This window comes from Lissotriton helveticus, chromosome 5_1 (genome assembly GCF_964261635.1).
Source record: "Lissotriton helveticus chromosome 5_1, aLisHel1.1, whole genome shotgun sequence".
Classification (NCBI taxonomy): domain Eukaryota; kingdom Metazoa; phylum Chordata; class Amphibia; order Caudata; family Salamandridae; genus Lissotriton; species Lissotriton helveticus.
This window is the reverse complement of record NC_136065.1, coordinates 1,269,167,261-1,269,187,463: the sequence shown is the minus strand read 5'-3', so window position 1 is coordinate 1,269,187,463 and position 20,203 is coordinate 1,269,167,261. Positions and strand designations below refer to the sequence as shown.

The window sequence follows — 20,203 nt, the reverse complement described above, 5'->3', positions numbered from 1 at the left end:
CACAAACACCCTGCTATGGAAAGCTGTAGTCTCACATTCACAGCCTGCACATGTTTGTGCTCACGTTTTCACCAGCCCAGCTACCCCTAGTTATGCAGCAACTACCTTATCTTAAAAGTCAGAACTGGCGGTTGGAACGCTCAGTCCAATTACCGTGAATTTACTGTGAGACTCAAGTAACGAGACTTGCTCACAGTAAAAGCTCAGGAACATAGTAGTAATTTGAGCAAAAGTCCTGGTGGACCAAAGGGGCCAACCCCATTTGCTACAGTGCCTAAATAAGAAATAAAAAGCCTATCACTCGGTCGGCCACGTCATTTTGTAGGTGCATGCACCAAGCATGTGGGCACAAATAAAATAACGCAGATGCTTTTGTTCTCTTTATTTGTTGATCTGAGTTAGATTGATAAATAAAAAGAAAAAAATGCACAAAAGCTCTTTATTTAAGTCTGGGTGGGGCAAGTAACACTTACAATGGGGGGCGCTGGTGTGGAGCAACAAAGGGGGGGGGTGGAGCAACAAAGGGTGTCCTGCACAGGGAGGGCGCAGGCGGGGGAAGCAATATGAGGGTAGGGAGGCGAAGCAACTGGTGACAGAGGAGGGCCTGGGTGGGGTAGCAACATGGAGTGTGGGGGGTAGAAGCAATAGAGAGGGCGAGAGTAGGGAAGAGAAGTAACGAGTGGAAGCTTGGAAGCCAGCCAATCAAAAAAGATGATAAATAGGCAAAGCTACATAAAAGGGATAAACACAAGATTGACAAGTTAGGACACAAATAAGAAGCAGGCAGATGAGAGTGACTGGAAAGTCAACCTATGGTAAGCAAAGGACAGGTTCCAAGCCCCTATATAATTTTGGTATGCCATCAAGTACATTTTCAGAATATTGTAAGTGACCTTAGAATTCTTTGTCTTTATAACGCACTTGGCTTTCATGCTCCGTATGGCAAGAACACTTCAGTGACTTGTAATATTCTTATTTGATTGATAATAGCTTCCTATTTTACACTTCTATTTGTACTGAACACAAACCAGTTTCTCAGTAATTAGTTTCAACAATTGCTATTAAACAAATAAAGTATGCGTGAAACATCACAAAGAAGGTGTCAGGGTGTAAAGGGGCACATATCTGAACTGGGGTAATTAAGTACAGACTTATACGGGCAATGCATGCACATGCAAGGACGACAGGCTCTCGTGGATGGTGGTATGAGCCGGAAGTCACGAACGACCCCAGCCCCTTTATTTATCCTCTCTGGCCGCGCCTGGCCAGAGAGTGATACATAATTAGGTGGTGCTTCCGGTGAATCAGTCCTCGGGGAGCAAGCAACTAGACCGCTATATCCCATCCCAACTTGGTCCTTCAACCAGCTTTAAAGGTAAATATGCATTAACATACAAAGTCAGTTAGTCTCTTATTATGTTGGGGATTCCGCCTGAGGTTGTATTGGTGCCGGCGGCCTTCTTGCTCTTGCCTTGAACTCGTTGGTCCCTGACCGCTGGCCGTTGTTTCAGGGCTGAGCGCTTCCGACAATGAAGGCTCCATTACCTTGAGGCGGAACGTCATCAGAGTTGCCTCCGGCCTCGTCAAGTTGCACCTCGGTGGTTCCTGATGCATTTGTCCTGCGGAATGTTCTGACGGGAGGTGGAACTTCCTTGAACCATGAAATGGTTCTTGTTATTGTCTCGCCGTCTCGTTCCGCAGTGATCGCCGTCCCTTTCGTCGACTTGACAGTCCACACCCCGGGCTCATAGGGAGTTCGGAACTTCCGTCCGCACCACCGATTCCGTAACAACACACAACACCCAGGATTAATCACCCGGACTCTCGCTCTCCGTCGATGACTTGCCTTGTCGTTTGTTTTCTGTCTTTGTGTCTGTGTAGCCGCAGGGTCGTAAGGTTCTTGCTGCCAGTTGTCAGACATCGGCAACATGTCTCGTCGAGGTCCGGTTAGCATGAGCGACCATGGAGACCGCTTCGTTGTGCAGTGGGGTGTGCTGCAGTATTCTCGCAGGAAATGTTGTAGAGCAACTTCTGGATCAGCGCCCTCGGCCATCGCTATGCGCAATATTTTGTTTGCGGTGCGCATGAACCGCTCAACCTCACCATTGGCTTGTGGCAACTGAGGGGTGATTCGGTGATGCTTAATTCCTACGCGGGCTAGGAAATCCTTGAACTCACTGCCTTGGAACGGGGGCCCATTGTCGATCTTGATGACATGTGGTAGTCCGAATAATGCAAATGACTTTTCCAGGACGGGTTGCAAGTTGGCAAAGGCGGTGGACGGTAGCACTTCGACTATTGGATACTTGGTATTACTATCAATGAGAACAGCTGTGACCCTCCCATCAGGTAAACTTCCGAAATCAATGTTTACCCATGAACATGGCGACGGAGCTGGGTCTTCGGTGATCACAGGTGCTGTGGCCTCGGCGTTGCTTGTAATTTGGCAGGCTCGGCAGTTACGTACGACAGTGTCCACGCTGCCTTCTAGATCGGGGAACCACACCTTTTCTCTCATTCTTGACTTCACTCTCCCGATGCCTTGATGCCCCTCATGGGCGAGTGTTGTCGCTCGTTCTTGCAGACTTTGCGGTATGACAATGCATCTGCCCCTTAGTATGATTCCGCTCCCCGCGGAGCTGAGTTCATTACGAACCATCCAGAATTCTCCTAGGCGGGTCCTGTCGGGTTCACTCCACTCTTGGTTGTTTTTGAGAAGTCCTTCCCACGATCCTTCCTTCAGAGCGTCAGCTATTCATTGAAGGACCGCTTCCTGGCTCATATGTTCCTTTACTTCCTCTATTGAGAGGGCTTACGGACACGACCACTGGGTCAACGAACTCTTCTGTTTTCGCTTCTTGATCAATCTCTCCCTCGACTGTCAGTGCTGGGTGTCGAGACAAGAAATCTGCAGGGTTCTTTGCGCCTGGCCGGTATATTAGTTCCATTTGGTAATGTTGTAATTGAATAGCCCATCTTTCTATCCTGGGTGGCGGGTGTGGTGCCGTTCCTTTGAATAGCGGGACGAGAGGTTGATGGTCTGTTATTACTCGAAACGGATGCCCGCTCACATATAAATGAAAGTGGTTGCAGGCACACTTGATAGCTAGTGCTTCTCATTCTATCTGTGAGTACCGGGCCTTCGTCGCTGTGAGTGCCTTGCTTGCAAATGCTGTTTGAAACAACAAGGGAACCCATTCGGTTATCCGGGGACCGTGGGTAGCTTTAATCGACAACAAGTCGACTTGTTTTTAGTGTTTTCACAGCCTCACTATTATGTCTGATTTACGCTGTGTCTAGCACTTGTATTGGCACTACTTTCAATCTCTACTGAATTACGAGTGGCCAACTATGCTCCTTCTTGCCTAAAAACTTTCCCTGTTTGTTCCCAAAACGGTACAGGACTGTGCCCTTCCACACCCCAATATTTGTTCCATTGTAAAAAATAAAATACCCTGTCCGGCTGGACAGTGGCCAATATAGCTCCCATTGTGGACTATTGTTTTATCTGATTCTGAATCTACATATTCTTGGGGACCACTGTTGTTTCTAGATTATTGCTTGCAAATGCTAGCGGAACCCACGTTCCTGATTCAGTTTCTTGGGTGAGTAGAGCTCCAAGGCCCACCGGGCTGGCATCCACTAGCAGTTCTGTGGTGCGCGTGGTGCCAAAATATGCCATGGTCGTGCTGTCTAGCAGAGAAGACTTCACTAATTTGAAAGCATTGTCCTCCTCTGCGGTCCACTTCCAGGAGGTTTCTTTCTTTGTGAGGTTTTGCAACGGTTCAGCAATCGTTGCTAAGTTCGGGATAAAGCGTCCGCAGTATCCCTAGAAAGCTTCTTACCTCTGAAGCATTGGTAGGGGCGAGTTGAATTGCTTGGGACTTTCTGGGGTCTACTTTGACACGTTCTGAGCTAAAAACATACCCGAAGAAGTCAATTGTTTTGCAGAAAAATTGATACTTTTCCTTGTGACGGGTCACATTAGTATGTCCTGCCAGCCGCTGGAGCGTGCCTCGGAGTCGTCTGTGGTGTTCTTCAAGGGTTTTCGAGTGAATGAGGATATCGTCGCTTACGTTGAGGACGCCTTGGAGGCCTGACAGGATTTCTCTCACTGCGTTCTGAAATATTTTGGCTGCCGACGATATTCCAAAGTTCAATCTCTTGTACCGACGAAGTCCAAGGTGGGTTGAAAATGTGGTAACATACCTGCTCTCCTCTGCTAGTGTTAGCTGGTGGCATCCAGCGTTAAGGTCTAACTTCGAGAACCATTTTGATCCATTTAGATCGGCGAGGATGTCGTCTACCATTGGTGTTAGGTGTCTATCTCATTTTATGGCTCGATTAGGCATCCTCATGTCAATGCAGATCCGAATCTTCCCGAGCTGCTTGGGTTTTTCGGCAATCACCATGGGAGACACCCACGGTGTAGGCCCTGTTGCTTTCTCGACCACTCCTTGTTGTTCCAGCTTAAGGAGTTCTTGCTCTACTAGCGGCCGGAGGTGGAAGGGGATTCGTCGATGTCTTAATGCAACAGGTTGTACTGCCTTGTCAATATGCAACTTTACGGGTGATCGTTTGATATTTCCTAGTCCTTTGAACAATTGTGGGAACATATCCAGATTGTCGTCACTTTGGAGAAGTTTTGCGAATGCGATCAAATTAAGGACTTCTGCGGTGTGGCTCCCAACTAGTATATCTGCTTCTCTGTCAACAACGTGAAATGTTGTTGTTACTTCTTGGGTCTCGGACTTTACTTGAACTGTCATGTTCCCTTTTAGGGGAAGCGGCTTCTGGCTTCCATATGTGAGACTCATGATCCTGGATGGGGTAAGTATTGGCTTCGGGTTTAGCTTTTTGTAATGTTGCGACCCCATCATATTGACGATTGCTCCTGTATCAATTAGGCCCGTTACCGGAGATCCATCGATTTCAATGTTACATTTGGGTTGCGGCAGTCTTCTCTTTTTGAGGTCGCTTGCAAATAACACAAAGTAGCATTCTTCATCTTCTTCTGTGGAAGAATCATCCAGGCACTGGATGTGATGAGAGGAGGTCCCCATTGATCGTGAGGTTGTGGGCTCTTCGAGCGCTAGTTGTCTGACCGCTCCTGTCAGCGTTCTCCTCCCTGGGTTGCCTCTACCTCGTGAACCTCCCCGACACACGCTTGCAAAGTGGTTCGGGATGCCACATTTGGAGCATGTTTTTTCTTTCGCCGGGCAACTTTCTGGGGGGTGCTCTTCTCTCCCACAGTAACCACACTGTGGCCGTCGTGCTGTCCTGGTGGGCCACCTTCCTCGCCCACCACGAGAGGATGTGCAAATGGCATCGGCTCGCTCTGTCTTGACACTCACTGGTTGTTCCGTTTGTTGGTTGAGCGCAGTTTCCATTGCAGTTGCTCGGATGTCCGAAAGTTCGTGTGAGAGTGCGAGGATTAAGATCTCATCCAGAGTTATCCAGGGTTGTCGAAGTATGAGTGTCCGCAGCGTCTTGTTGCGGCAACCTTGGATGAGCTGTGCTGTCACCTCTTTTGTCTGGTCATCCTCCGTGCAGGTGCTTGCGAGTTCTCTGAGGCGCGCATGAAATGTGTACATTGACTCTCCCTCTCTTTGTCTGGCTTGTCTGAGTTTGAACCGCACGTAGTGAGGGTTGAGCTGGGGGTCAAAATGTGCATCTAAGGCTCTGACCGCAGCATCATAGTCAGTGTTTGGAAGATGCGCGAATAACTTGTATATTTCATCTCCCGCGAAGTGTAGAAGCAGCGATCTTTTGACTGCGCCGTCTGTCTCTCTCGTAGCCACGAAATAGTTGTTTAGGCGGCTAACCCACACCTTCCATCTTGGTGACGCGGTAGCTGTGTCGATCAATTCACTAAATGGTGGAAGTGCAGCAATTTGGGTGTGTACTGCATATTGTGGTGCAGGTAGGGCAACTTGCTGTTGCACTGGTGGGGCTGCTTGCTGCTGGGCCGCTTGCGCCGCAGGATTCGACATGTTAAGTACTTATTTGTTCGCACCACAGGTGTAGTACCACGTGTCTGTGTCTCTTTTGCCGCTTCACTGACAGACTGTGTTGGTTTTGCCAGTGCTTTGTTGTCTTCACTTTGTTCTGGGTGGGGGGCCGCCCTCACTATTGTGCGACTCTTCTTTCTTCTATATATAGCCCCAAGTAGGTCACCTTGACACAGTTTATTTGCCTCCTTCATCTACAAGCTGGCGTTGCCTTTGCCAATGCTCGTTTGATTTTGTTTGCCCAGGGTGTGTGGGGAAAAGAAAGGTGACGATCTCTTCTTCGCGCACCACGCTGCTCACTCGGCTCTCCGCTTCGTTATCGGAGCCTTCATTGCCTCGTTTCTCCGTGTTGTGCCCTTGCGTGTTGTTTTTTTTTTCTTTTGTTCCCAGGCTTCTGCGCATGCACGCAGTTGTCGACGGGGAGTGCGGGGGCTTCCAGCCGTGCCGTAACTCTGCAGGTTACTGCACGTGCAAGGGGGGATGGGGGGGGGGCAGCCGACCATAGGGAGGTCCCCCCCAGGGCTGTTTGGGAGGGGCGCGTGGGGGGGGTTTAGGAGCAGGCTCAATTTGGGCTTGGTTTGGGCTGTTTTTGGGCTCTTTTTTCCCTACCAGGGGAGCCCAACTATATAGGCTCCTGGCTCCTCCTCTCGGCCACCATTTTAGGCTAGGTGACCTGGTGGGCGGGAGCACATAGTTTAATTGGAATTAATTTTCTGGTGAGCGTAGGGTTCGTGTTTTGTCATGTCAGGTGAAGATTATCGCGTGTTAGAGGCAATCCGCCTTCTAAGCGAAGCGGGACGCCTGGATTTGGTGATAGGGGATGCAGCTGGGACGTCGCGTCCTCAGCGGCGGGCCTCAGCTGGTGTTGCTGTGGTGGTTGCGGCTTGTGTGTCCCCGAAGCGGTCGCGTCGTGAACCGGTAAGTGACAGGGGCCGCCCGCGCTCTAGGAGAGCGGCCCCTGGGTCTGTGGTGTCGCTGCCAGCCGGAGCGGATTTACGAAGTGTGGCGGAGGTGGGGGAGGGAGGGGCATCGGCTCCTCTTGTCCCCGTGGTGCCGCTGGTGCGTTCGCTTTCGGTTCCCGCTGCGAGAGGCAAGCGGACCGTTAAGCGAGGAGGCAGGAAGCGCTCTGCTTCTGCCTCCGTTTCCTTCAGTGAAGAGCCGGCGGGAGGAGCGCCGGCGGTTGACGCGCGTGCGCAGTTGCAATTCTTGTCTCCGCACGCTCGTGGGGGTTTTGTGTTGCCGGCTCAAGGGCCGGTTGGGCAAATTTGTGTTCAGTCGGCATTTGGGGCTCATGGTGCCTATGAAACGTCAGAATTGTTGACACTGCGTGCAGGGACTGGGGGAGAACGTTGTTCTACGCCGGTTCATGCTTCTAGGAAGCAATTGTCTGTGGAACATAATGCTAATGTTGAGGTGCAGGCTGGGCAGCTGGTTTCTGGGGGTGACTTTGTACCTGTTAGCCCCCTGTTATTTTCCCCTCCTGTATCTACTCGTGGGGAGGTGGTTTCTGTGCTAAGTGGCTCTGTGAGGGAGGGGGAGTGGGCGCAGGTTGAAGGACGGGCAGGGGATGGTTCCCAGGAACTGGATGCTGGTCGTGTTATGTTGTGCACCCCTTCTCATGTTTTGGGGTCAGGTATAGGGCTCTGTCAGCCTGCTGTTGAGGGTGCTGTTTTTTCTTCTGTGCACGGGAGTGGCGGTAGGCAGGTGGGTGCTAGGTCTTGGGAAGGTTTGGATGTGTTTCCTTCTTGGGCAGAGGGGGTTCGTGCTGCGGGCGGTGTTACACCTATACAGGGGACTGCCATGTTGAGTGGCTTTAGGGGCACTTTGAAGTTTCCGGGCTTGCCTGTGGGGGGCAGACCTTCTAAGGGGGTGGAGAAGTCCTTGTCTGATACACAGCAGGAGGGGCGTGGTGGGCAGGTTTTAGGTCCCGCGTCTAAGATTGTTCAGGAGTTATTGGAATGGAGTAGTGGTGATGAGGTAGTGGAACAGTCTCCTCCTCGGCAGGTTTTGTCTGTTCAGTCTAAGGGGTCTGCTTTTCGTCAGGCTGGTCAAACACAATTTCAGGAGTCTGGGTTTTGTGTAGCTAGGGGTATGGATATGTTTGGAAGTTTTGGTGGTAAAGTTCCCGGCACATCAGTCCAGCCTTTTTCTTCACAGGTCAAGGAGTGTCGTGGAGCGGCAGACTCGGTAGGGCGTAGTGCGACCCAGTGGCACCGAGGAGAAGGGAGGGTGGAGCCTGGCGCGGCATACCCCGTACCGGCGAGGGACCCCGTCGCGGTCAACATAAGCAGGTCCGGCGCGACCTCGTTGGCCCCAACGTCCTTCAATCAGGATCTCGGCGCGGTCAGCAGCAGCGGGTCTGGCGCGACCTCGTTGGCCCCAACGTCGTTTTCTCAGGATCTTGGCGCGGTCAGAAACAGCAGGACAGGCGCGTCCTCGCTGGCCCCAACTTCCTTTTCTCAGGTTCGCGGCGGGGTCGGCAGAAGCAGGTCCGGCGCGTCCTCGCTGGCCCCAACGTCTTTATCTCATCATAGCAGAGATTTGTCATTGGATACGTTGTGCAAAGGTGGTCAACGTTTGGGGGAGTACAGACGGGTCAAGTCGGCTCCCCCGCCTCGTGTTTCAGTCAGGGCTGGTAAGGCCCATGTGGGTTTTCAAAGTCCGTCAGTGGTGTTTGCCCCTCCTAGGTTGGAGGAATCATTAGTGCTGGATTACGATGATGACAGCCCTGAGGAGGGCGAGTTACGTGATGAGGGCTCCAGGGGGGGGCATTTTCACGTTTCTGATACTGTTTTACAGGCACCAGTGGTGGTGCGTCCGAATCCTGCGGTTCCCAGACCTGCTCGAGAGAGCGGCCCCTCCGCGAGGGTTCCTCGGACGGTCGTTGATGTGGAGCATCTGGCATGGAGAGTGCGGCCGGCTCAAGTTCCTTTACTACAACCAGGTGAGCGTTCTGTGCCACGGGCCAAGCCAACAATGGTGTCTGTGGGGACGGGTAGCGAACCAGTTTCAGAAGGTTTGGACATTAAGCTTCACAAGGGTCGTTATGTCAAAGATCAAGGGGTGGGTACGAGTGATGGGGGTGTGGGTGCGAAGGTTGATTCTAGCACTGGTACTGAGCCCATGGAGGTAGGTAAAGATCCACCACATAGCAAGGAGCTTAAGATAAAGAAATTACCTTACATGGGCGTTACGAAACCTTTGGGCGCCCATTTAATGTTAGCTACTAAAGAAAGAATTTGGAAGGGTGAGTATGTCGAACTTTTGAAACTATTGCACAGAGAGGTTCGCTCCAAGGAGGGGTCTAAGGAAGAGGAGTACGAGCTGGCTAAGCGCCCCAAGGTTCCTTTGACGATAGAAAACTGGACGGCGGCATTTCTGATATATGCTAGCGTCTACTGCGAAAAATTCCCTGAGCGCTGCGTTGCCATATTTAAATATATGGACATGATTAGAAAGGCGCAGATAACGGGTAGTGGTTTTGCATGGGCGCAGTATGATGAGGAATTCCGGGCACGGTTGGCTTGGGATCCTGAGGCAAAATGGGGGGAGTTGGACACAGACTTGTGGCAACACACTATGGGTGCCTCGGCTGGTGGCAAAACGGTTTTTACTGCTAGCGGTTTGCCGTTAATTTACCGGCCCTTTCAGGGGAAGCCCACCCGGGGAGGGGTGGGTACTGCCTCGTCAACTCAACCTGCCACTGGGACCTGTTGGGATTTTAACAAAGGTCACTGCCCCAGAAAATATTGTAAGTTCAGGCATGAATGTTCTCAATGTGGGAGAAAACATGCATTGGCCAGGTATTGGGGACTTCGGGTACCAGGGAGTCAACAATGGTCGCAACAGCCTAACAACGCCCCTGGTCCTGCACCGCAGCCTCAGCCTCATAGGGGAGGGAAAAACACTCAAGGAGCTGTGCCCAAAGGCTCGTACTCCGGTTAGAGTTGGTCAGCTAGCAGTGGCTCTGAGAGGTTATGGGAATGCTGATGCTTGTAAGTTGTTGCTGGATGGTTTTCGGGAGGGTTTTCGGCTTGGCTATACAGGACCGCGGCTGCGGCGGTGGTCCAAGAATCTATTGTCAGCCGATGAGCATAAGGTTGTTGTGCAAGACAAATTGGATAAAGAAGTGCGAGAGGGGAGAATGGCAGGTCCTTTTGATGATTGGCCTTTGGAGAATCTCATTGTTTCCCCCATCGGTGTAGTCCCAAAGAAGGAGGCTGGGCAATTTCGTTTAATTCAACACTTGTCATGGCCGGAGGGCTCTTCAGTCAATGACTTCATTGATGGAGAAGCTGCTTCAGTATCGTATTCTTCAGTGGATGTGGCCATGGCCCTGATTGTAACTGCCGGCCCTGATGCCAAAATGGCTAAATGCGATATTAAATCAGCATTTCGTTTGCTACCAGTACATCCCGGGGATTGGGATCTTTTGGGCATTCAGTTTCATGGGAAATGGTATGTTGATAAGGCTTTACCAATGGGTTGTTCCATCTCCTGCGCACTGTTTGAGACTTTCAGCACTTTTCTCCAATGGTTTTCACTGATTGTTCAGGACACCAGCTGGTAACACACTACTTGGACGACTTCTTTTTTGTGGGCGCTCCCAATTCCTCGGCATGCCAGAATGCTTTGTGGACATTCCAGACTCTGATGGATTTCTTAGGTGTACCGTTAGCTCCGGAAAAGACAATGGGCCCCTGCGCGACCATGTCTTTTTTGGGTATTGAGATAGATTCTCATGCTATGGAAGCACGTTTACCGGTGGAAAAGAAGGCTAAAATGTTGGAACTCTTACATTCCATGCTGATTAAGTCAAAAGTGACAGTCAAAGACATTCAAGTGCTGTTAGGCCATCTTAACTTCGCTTGCAGGGTGGTCAGGGCAGGCAGAACCTTTTGCAGGCGTCTAGGTAGGGCTTTATCGGGACACTATTTGCCTCACCATCATGTTCGCTTATCAGCAGGAGTTAAGGAAGATTTGCGGATGTGGGTAGCCTTTTTACATTCTTTCAATGGAATCCCTTTGTACAGGGAAGAAGATTGGGTCTGGGAAGTCCACATTTTTTCTGATGCTGCAGGCAGTGATGGTTTCGGTCTTTACTGGCAGGGCAGATGGTGTGCAGAACAGTGGCCTGCTCCGTGGAAGAACGGAGGTAGGAGTATTGCCTTTCTGGAACTGTTCCCGGTGGTGGTTGCCTTGACTTTGTGGGGTCATGAGCTTGCTCACAAAAAAGTCCTGTTTCGCATTGATAATAAGGCTGTGGTAGACATTATCAATAGGCAGTCGGCCAGGGATGCCCAGATTTTGAAGCTCTTGCGGGTCTTTGTGTTGGGGTGCTTGAAATATGACATCAGTTTTAAGGCCTTGCACATTCCTGGTGTGGACAATGACATTGCGGATGCTTTGTCTCGTTCACAGTGGGAGAGATTCCATTGGCTAGCCTCGGAGGCGGACAGGACGCCGACCCCCATGCCAGAACATCTTTGGACTGTGGGCGAGACAGGGTCTTACAGTTGGTGGTAGGTTCCTTGGCAGTTTCCACTAGGACGGCATATGAATTAGCTTGGAAAGAGTTTTTAGAGTCTGGAGCTTGCTGGCGCGTACCCGGTTGGAGACGTTCTGAGGATGTGGTGCAGTTTATTCTTCACTTGATGGATAAAGGTCTGACTCGTGTGACAATTTCAGGTAAATTAGCTGGTATTGCGTTCATGGGCAAATTGCTTTGGGGCTATCCTCCTTCTGCAGGGGAGGTTGGTAAACGTATGCTGGAGGGTTGGTCCAGGGAGCGGGGCAGGGAGCGGATGGTCCGACAACCTTTGTCATGGCAGACCTTGGCCCGAGTTTTGCAAGCTTTGCCCTCTGTTTGTGTGGATGAGTTTGAGGTTTGCCTCTTTTTGACTCTCATGGTGTGGATGTTTTTCGGTGCTTTTAGAGTGTCGGAATTGTTGGGCTCTAAAGTTACGTGTGGGGTGGGGTGGGGGGACGTTCAATTTTCTAAGACTGAGTTGCATATTTGGTTAGCTCGCGCAAAAACTGATCAGAGAAGCAAGGGGAAGGGTATTTGGCTAGAGGCATCTTCTCCTCCTGAGACGTGCCCTTTGCGGTGGGCCAGGCGTTTGAAGGCTGGTTCGGGGGCGGCTAATGAGGTGTCTGTTTTTCAACACTTGGATGGTTCTAGGGTGACTGAATATCAACTGCGTATGGTGCTGCGGCGAGCTCTGCGTTTACTTGGTTTGGATGAAAGTCATGTGACGCATTCTTTCAGGATTGGGGCGGCAACGGAGGCGCATAATAGGGGTAGGTCGCAGCAGGATATTATGTCCTTAGGGCGGTGGTCTTCCAACTGTTTTCAGCGCTATGTGCGGAATGATCCTGGTGCTGCGCCTGATAAGTTTTCTTAAAGTTTGATGCTGCTTTTCTTTTTCAGGTTCTGTGGCCGGCCCCCGTTCATCTGTTATGACGATCTGGATTGTGGGGCATTCTTTCATAAGGCGTGCGGAAGTTCAAGCTCAACAAAGTTATTTTGGTCTTTCTCTTGGTTTCAATATTCGTCTGTTTAATGTTGTTTGGAAGGGTAAGGGGGTATGGTTTGGAGGGAGCTTATTCCTGCTTTGAATTCATGGTTGGTAGGTGGTATTTGTCCGGATGTCTTGCTTGTACACCTCGGTGAAAATGATCTTTGTGGGGTAAAAGGGGTGGTTCTCTTGAGAACTATGAAGAAAGATCTTTCCCTTATAAAACAACAGTGGTCGGGCTGTCATGTTTTGTGGACCGAATTGGTCCCCCGTAGATCTTGGAGGGGTGCGATTAAGCCCAGGGCAGTTGATAAAGCGCGCAAGAAGTTGAATTTGGAGGTCTCTCGTTTCTGCAGGGATTTAGGCTTTGGGCGGGTGTCTCATAAAGACATTCGTTATGACACTCTGGAGTTTTTTCGCAGCGATGGGGTTCATTTGTCTCGAATTGGGATGGATTTATATTTATTGGAACTGAGAGAGGTGCTTTCCAGGTGTTTGAAAATTCAGAATTTTATTGGTTGAAGTTTAGGTGGTCCATTGTGAGTAGTTTTTTGGGGGGCAGAAAGAGAGGGGTGTAATTCTTTCCCCCCCTCTTTTCTGGGTGGCGGAAATTGGGGGTTCTTTGCCAGCAGGGACATGAAGGTTGTTGGGTTTTGTTAAAATGGGGCTATGGCTGGAGAAGTTGAAATAGATGTTTCATGGGGTGGTTACACGGTTTTGGTTAACGTAAGTTGTTGGTGGGCAATTTGGGAATGTGATGTTATGCTTTTGGGTCGGGATAATGTTTAAATGATTATGCAGTTTTTGTATTGTTTGAATTGTAATTATGTTGTGCAGGGTGGGGGCGGGGATTGTGACGTATTAGGGGCGGGCCTGAAGTTTGGGGTTTTAAGGTAATAGTTTAATTAGTGAGGTTAGTTATGTAAGGCGTTTGCCAGGGTTGTATCGTTGTGAATATGCACCTGTTTCAATAAAGCGGCCTTTTTCACACTCTCAATTTGGTCTGGTGGTCTGCTCACCCCCCCCACCCCTCCCTCCCAATCTCCCTGGCGTCGCGGCATTCATGAGCGCGGGCTATGTCGGGCACTGCTCACCTCCGGGCCTTCATGGATAACGGCGCCCCGCTGCTCACGATTTTCCTCACCACTAGGCTCACACTCGGCAGGACGTTTCTCATGCCCAGGTAGGCGCCAATTCTTCAGTGCACTCGTCAAGGATTTGCCAATCCAACCCTCGTCGCCAGTGTAAGGGTGTAAAGGGGCACATATGTGAACTGGGGTAAGTAAGCACAGACTTATACGGGCAATGCATGCACTTGCAAGGACGACAGGCTCTCGTGGATGGTGGTATGAGCCGGAAGTCACGAGCGACCTCGGCCCCTTTATTTATCCTCTCTGGCCACGCCTGGCCAGAGAGTGATACATAGTTAGGTGGTGCTTCCGGGGAATCAGCCCTCAGGGAGCGAGCAACTAGACCGCTACAGAAGGCACTCGTAATCATTACAGAGTTAAATACTCCCATTTCTACACCTCACAATAATAACAGAACGAACGTTCAAACACTTCAGCTTGCATTAGTTACTCAATATAGTATGTAAATTGAAGAAACCCTGCTTAAGCTAACAGTCCGCACACATACAACAGGGAAATCACAACATGTCACACTCACCTGATCAGAACTCCTCTGGGACTCATCCTTTCTGTTTTTCATTATTATTCTGCAATTTCGATTTTACTGACGAGGGAGTGCAGAGGTATTACTGGAAAATCGAACAAAAACACCCCAAACAGCAGCCTTACTGTCTGCGGCTGCCTCGGAAGGTCGATTGGAAGTAGACTACATATAAATCCCCACCGTCTCTACTGAAAGAATTAGACAATATAGGAAAGAATTTGCCTGCAGGCATAAAGTAAGTCAGGAAGCAGCGCGTGCCTGTTGAGCCATGCTCGAACAAGAGACACTAATCTCTCCTCTACACGCATGCGCAGTGCTGAAATATTAATCTATAGAACGTGCGCGCTCATGCGCCGTTGTGAGGTAGTGTCTCCTCTTCTGGGCCAGTTCAGTAGGATCCACAAACTGTCTTCTTCCTAGGCAGAGTATGAGGAGTGACCTGTGCTACTGGGGGTCTGAAGTCTGTTATTCACCTCTGCTTTGCTACAGCGCAGTCACTAATCGTTGACTTGGAAATTATATTCATAACCGGCTGCGAAATGTCCCTGCTGCTCTCAAATAAGGTAAGGAAAGTTATAGCTACATTTCTGTGTAGGGGATGGGCGATTGATGCATGGATGTTTCTTGTTGCCTCATGTTAGCCTCCAAATCCACCCACCAGGATCATCTGTATCGGGGTTGGAAATACACCCGACTACGGAGTTTTGAGGAATAATGTGCGGGAATCGATGCAGTAGTGCTGGAACAATTTTCAGAGTGGGGGTGCTGCCATTAATGTTTCATCACTGAAGTCCTAGGCATAGCATTGAGGAAAACCCACGCGTTAAAACAGAGATTAAGTGTAGCAAATGTGTTCAGCACCGGAGTAGTAAGGGTGTTGTATGTAGCTGGTGGTGCATTTTGGAACATACTGTTGCAAATATATTACTAGAGCATGCATGGTATGGTCGTGCACTTTCTTTTAAAGATAGCATATTTTCCATTGGAATGGCCACTAAATTTGCACAGACATAAAGTTTTACTGATTAAATTATATAGCACACAAACTGTAATGTGGAGAAATCTGTTTTCAGCGAATATATAATTTCACGCCAAGTATATAATTTCACTCAAAAGTGTATTGATTTGGTTTGATCCTATTAAAATCTTTGATCACAAGAAAATTGCTTCGTTTGTGATTTCCTAACTGTTGGTAATTTCTAACATATTTGTACAGTTCATTTACAGATATTTAAATGGCAATTTTGCTGGGTTATGGGAAAAATGACACCCTACAGCCTATTATTTAATGCTCACTGTACCCAGTAAGATTGTCCCTTAGTTAAGTTCACAAAGTCCTCTAAGTTGGGCAGTCAGAAAAAGCCAAGTAAACACCAACATATTTTTTAGAATAATGAGCAGCAATTTGTCTTTGAGTGCACAGTAATTGCGGCAAGATAAAAACTTAATTTAAAGGCATCTTTATTACTTCTTTATCTTCTGAACTCAAGCTGGGTTATATCAAGGGTAATGCAGCACCCTCCCAGGGCCCTACTTCCAGTGCCTGTGAATCATAGTTTCCGTATTTATTCTCCATATTTTGGCCTCGACTTATATGTTTGTCCTGATATGGGCACACGCAAACAAAAGCATTTTTACACACTTTTTTATGCATTCAAAAGGAAACTGTTTAGACTTGATATTCATTCATGGTCTCGTAGTCCCAGTTATCTAATACATGTCCTGTTGCATGGTCAGAGCATTTTATTAGAACTTCCGAAACTCTAACAAAGACCGCCACCAGCAGAACAAAGTGCAATAGTGACATTAAACTAGAAAAAATACTGTGAGATAAGATGGAACTCAAACTAGAAGCTGATATTGGAGAATCATGTCATGATAATTTAGCAAATAGTTTGAAACGAGTGGGCCGACTAAAATCCAAAACAGCTAGAACCTCCTCCCATCTTCATTTTCCTAGTCTCATGGTGATCGTTAACAGCGGCGTCATAGAGAACATCTAGACTGGCTAAGGAGCATGGTATTCTAAACGCAGATCTTCAGATCTGTAGAAAATGTATCTTACTGTAAAAAATTCAATATGTTAATCAGAAACGGAAGCAAGTCGCCAATCATGCCAAAGAAATCCCACTTATTGTAAAATATGTCACAGTTACATTCTGCCTCGACCCAGCCCAGCACTTGATACCACTAAGGTATTTAATTTATTTTGTATTCAAAAGTTTCACCAAATCTAAAGTTCCTTAATGGATGTCTATCCAGCCATAGTTCAGACAGTATCCAAGAGGCTGAGGAAGAGAGAGACGAAAAAATGTCAATCTTCTCAATTCAATTTGCGTTAGATCAAATAGACTGAAGCTAAGGACAAGGTCATCTGACCAACTTGTTCTGAATTTACACTGTGCCTGTGGTAGATGCTAGATATGCGGCATCCACAGTTGCTCCAGTTTTGCATGGGTTTTTAATCCTTCACAATAGCAAGGCTAGGTTTCCTGTGTGGTGTAAGAAATCAGTTCTTACTTTCATTAAAAAAGAACCTAGCCTTGAACCGAAAGGTTTTCAACTTGGATGATATCTAAGCAGCAGCAGACAAAGGAGAGCTGTCCTTGCTTGTAATTTTTCACCTCTTTTCAAACAGAGGACATTGATTTAGCCTTGTCCCAGCTGCTTAATATGGCTGCTGTTGCTGACTCTTCACTCACATGAATTATGTGATGCAACCTATAATGACTGCCTTTTGGTAAAAGGCTAGCTGCAAGGAAACATCTATAGGAGACATATATAGAGCGTCTATTGTGTTTTATTGAATGAGGACAGGAACCTAATTTGGATTTCCTGTTTGTAAATTGTGCACATGATGGGAGGATTCAGAGTGCCTGCCAGACAGGGATGTGGATTGCCGGAATAACCCTGAGGTCCTTTGTAGTGGACCAGGCTCCGTAGGAAGGAGGCAGACACATGGAGATTTAATTGAAAAGTCAGTATCCTTTCAATTTCGAATTATTTTATTTTGTCAAGTGTGTAATTATTTTGTTTTCATTTGTATGCATTTAACCCGTTTGCTGCTTCGAACCTTCAGCGCCAGTGCTGAACGTTCGAAGAAACGGGTGCGGACGCGTCGGCCTTTGGACGTGCGCAGCACCAGGGAGGTAGCTTGCGCGACGTCCAACGGCCGGAGCGAAGGGGTTAAAAGCAATGTAATTATATTTTTGTTTTTAGCCATTGGGATTCATATACTTTGGGGTGTTTGAGAAATCTTTTTATTTTTTTACTGGTTATAGGAATGTTTTGGGGATTGAGTGGGTAAGGTTTTACTGTTAGGTTAATTTTATCTTTTTGAGTTAATGTTTGCTTTATTTGATTTTGTAAATAAAATGTCCATTTTATAAAATTGTGAGTAATTTATTTTTTATTTTGGGGTTGTATTTTGGGTTTCTGCTTTTATTTGAAAGAATCTGTTATCTGAGCCTCAATATTCGTACTGCATTTTAAAGTATTTGCTTAATGGACTAGGATATTATATTTGTACCCATCCCAAATATTTATATTGCCCCCGTTGTTTGGGAGACTGAAGTTAGAATAGTATATTACTTTTTATTAAACATTTCTATTTTAGGGTTACACATTTATTTTGTTAACATTTTTAATGTTGCAATTTTTGTATTTTGTTTCTTCTTTATTATTGGCATTATTTTTGTTTTCTGTATGTTTGATGGCAAGATTTTTATTTTGACAATATTTTTATCAGTATTTTTGTTGTTGATATTATTGTGTCTTACATAGAGTATGTGGAAAGTTTAAATTTCTCTAGTCTATGTTTAGACCTCAATATTTTGTATCATGATAGTTTCATGGACAGCATTTTGAGGTTAGTTCCCTTCTGTGAGGAATATTTAGGTGAGGTGATTTACACTATGGTTAACTGAGAGGCACACTTTCGGATGTGTTTTTAATTTGTTATGCCCACCAATAACTTGTCCACTAATTGGTACACTGTTTTGCCAACTGTATATTCTGTACCTATTTGTAATGTAGTGCATAGTATTTAGCTGTTTTCATTTTCCATTTAAAAGTAAAAGCCATGATTGGCTGGTGATTTAGACTGTCATTGTGTGCGTTACTTAGTTTTTAGGTTCCAACACACATCACCTCCCTAATGGAGCCGTAGACTGTTCTGCTATTGCTAACTTGAAAGTCAAGTGCTCAATGGATGTGCTTGGTTTTCAGTTGGTTTTTAATTTGAATATGTAATGCTCCGGAGGAACAATCCAACATTCAATATTTGTTCAGTTATTTTTGCAGGTAAAACAACTATCTCACTCTAATAAAATTAACATAGTCATTTGAAATTTAGTGATAGAACCTGGAACAAACGTTTAACTTATAAAATGTTATTAGATATTTACAGACTATAATAGAGAAATTAACCAAGTTATATATAAACACACAAAAAATGGAAAGAGGCTAACACATATACATGTAGATAATCAGAAAGCTGTACAAAAATTCCCAACAAAATGAGTAAAACGTCTGCTGTGAAAGCAGCAAAATTTACGCAGAGGTTTCCGTTTCTCAGCGTCAATTGTGCATAAGACCAATATGGAAAAACATTATAACATAGAGTGTCAGTCCACTTTTACTTTCTAAGAAATGCTTAATTTTACTATCATAATGGACTCCATGTTGGAAAGTATAGCTGTGTCACTATGTCAGTCATCCATGTAATGTCAACCATATAATGATCAGTTGTCAGGGGAGACATGAAGCTCAGCCAGCAAATTAGTCTAAAGCTGCTTGGTTCAACAAGAATACATTTTATTCTAACGTCTTAGGACAGCAGAATGAGCAACTGTCAGGCTAGGCCCTAAGTTCAGCCTGCAAATTAAATCCAGCTGCTCATGTCCGCAAGAACTTATATTGAACCAGCTGCTTGGGACAGCAACACCAGTTTCCAATTTGGAATAACAGAAGTAGGAGGACCCAGAGACATCAGTGGTAAATGTCCCTGAACTCCACTAATACCTGGATACCTTTGGGCCACGAAACCAGTCCTTACAGTCTCTTATTTCATCTGTACATGAATGATACCCATATTTATTTGAAGTCACTCTAGATAATCGTTCTACCTTTAGAAAGGGTCTGGAAGAAGTGGCTGCCTCAATGAGTCTTATCAGTCTCAAACTGAAAAGGGGCTCAGTCTAACTTTCTGTTTTTGGGGTCTAATCTTGATCAGTCTAATTGCTGTTTGATATAACTGAGGCGGTTTCTTTAGTTTGACTGCTCAACAACATCATAATGGAATTGTAGGGGATCTGAATAATGCTAAACATGATTATGCAAACACATGGATCGGGGTTGTTTTCAAATGACATACTGACTACAGTCAAATTCTGAAAGACTAAAAGTTTGACAGCATCTCGTAAGGTCAAGAAACCATGCATTGGTTGCTAGTTTCAAAGCAAATTATTTAAAAAATACTTTGCCTTGGTTTACTACTGTCGCTCTGGAGTTGCACTTGCAAATCTTCTGAATAAATGTTTTCACTATATTCCACCTCTCACTTTCGGTTGACATAGACTTTGCCTTCTGGTGATTACCTGCATATGTCCTGGAAAGGAGATCATTAGTAACAGTATTGGGAGTTTAGTTCTGCAATTTCCTGCCCCTGGGAGTTTGCGCTATACCAACTTCAATTTGTTGAAGGAAAGGGATAAAACCTATTTGGTCCATAAATGAGCCTTGGGGATTTTGGATGCTTTCAGTAGGTAAAGGTTCTGGGTTAAATACCTCCTGATCTGTGAACTTACTTTGGATCTCATAATCCCGATTAAGCTTAATGGCATTATGTAGGGATTTTTGATAAGGCCTTAAATCTGCAGGTAGAAAGTGAATTTTATTATTTGACGATTTTACACATGGAATAATCAATGACAGCTTGTGTGAGCCTATACCAAAAGCCAGCTAATGTGTAAAATGCTTCTTTAATGAGAGTGGAAAAGG

The 20,203-nt window shown here is 46.8% G+C and overlaps 2 protein-coding genes across 2 annotated transcripts in view; one reads left to right on the top strand and one right to left on the bottom strand.

The window, feature by feature from the left end:
* LOC144755288 (uncharacterized) overlaps positions 1-14,491 on the bottom strand; it is a 140,189-nt gene extending 125,698 nt beyond the window's left edge. The window contains exon 1 of the mRNA XM_078644068.1: positions 14,198-14,491. Within this exon, the coding sequence (XP_078500194.1) occupies positions 14,198-14,239 (42 nt within the window). The 5' untranslated portion in view covers positions 14,240-14,491. The remainder of the gene's footprint in view (positions 1-14,197) is intronic.
* An 88-nt stretch (positions 14,492-14,579) lies between these two features.
* Positions 14,580-20,203, top strand: part of LOC144755287 (uncharacterized) — a 124,011-nt gene continuing 118,387 nt past the window's right edge. The window contains exon 1 of the mRNA XM_078644066.1: positions 14,580-14,766. Within this exon, the coding sequence (XP_078500192.1) occupies positions 14,743-14,766 (24 nt within the window). The 5' untranslated portion in view covers positions 14,580-14,742. The remainder of the gene's footprint in view (positions 14,767-20,203) is intronic.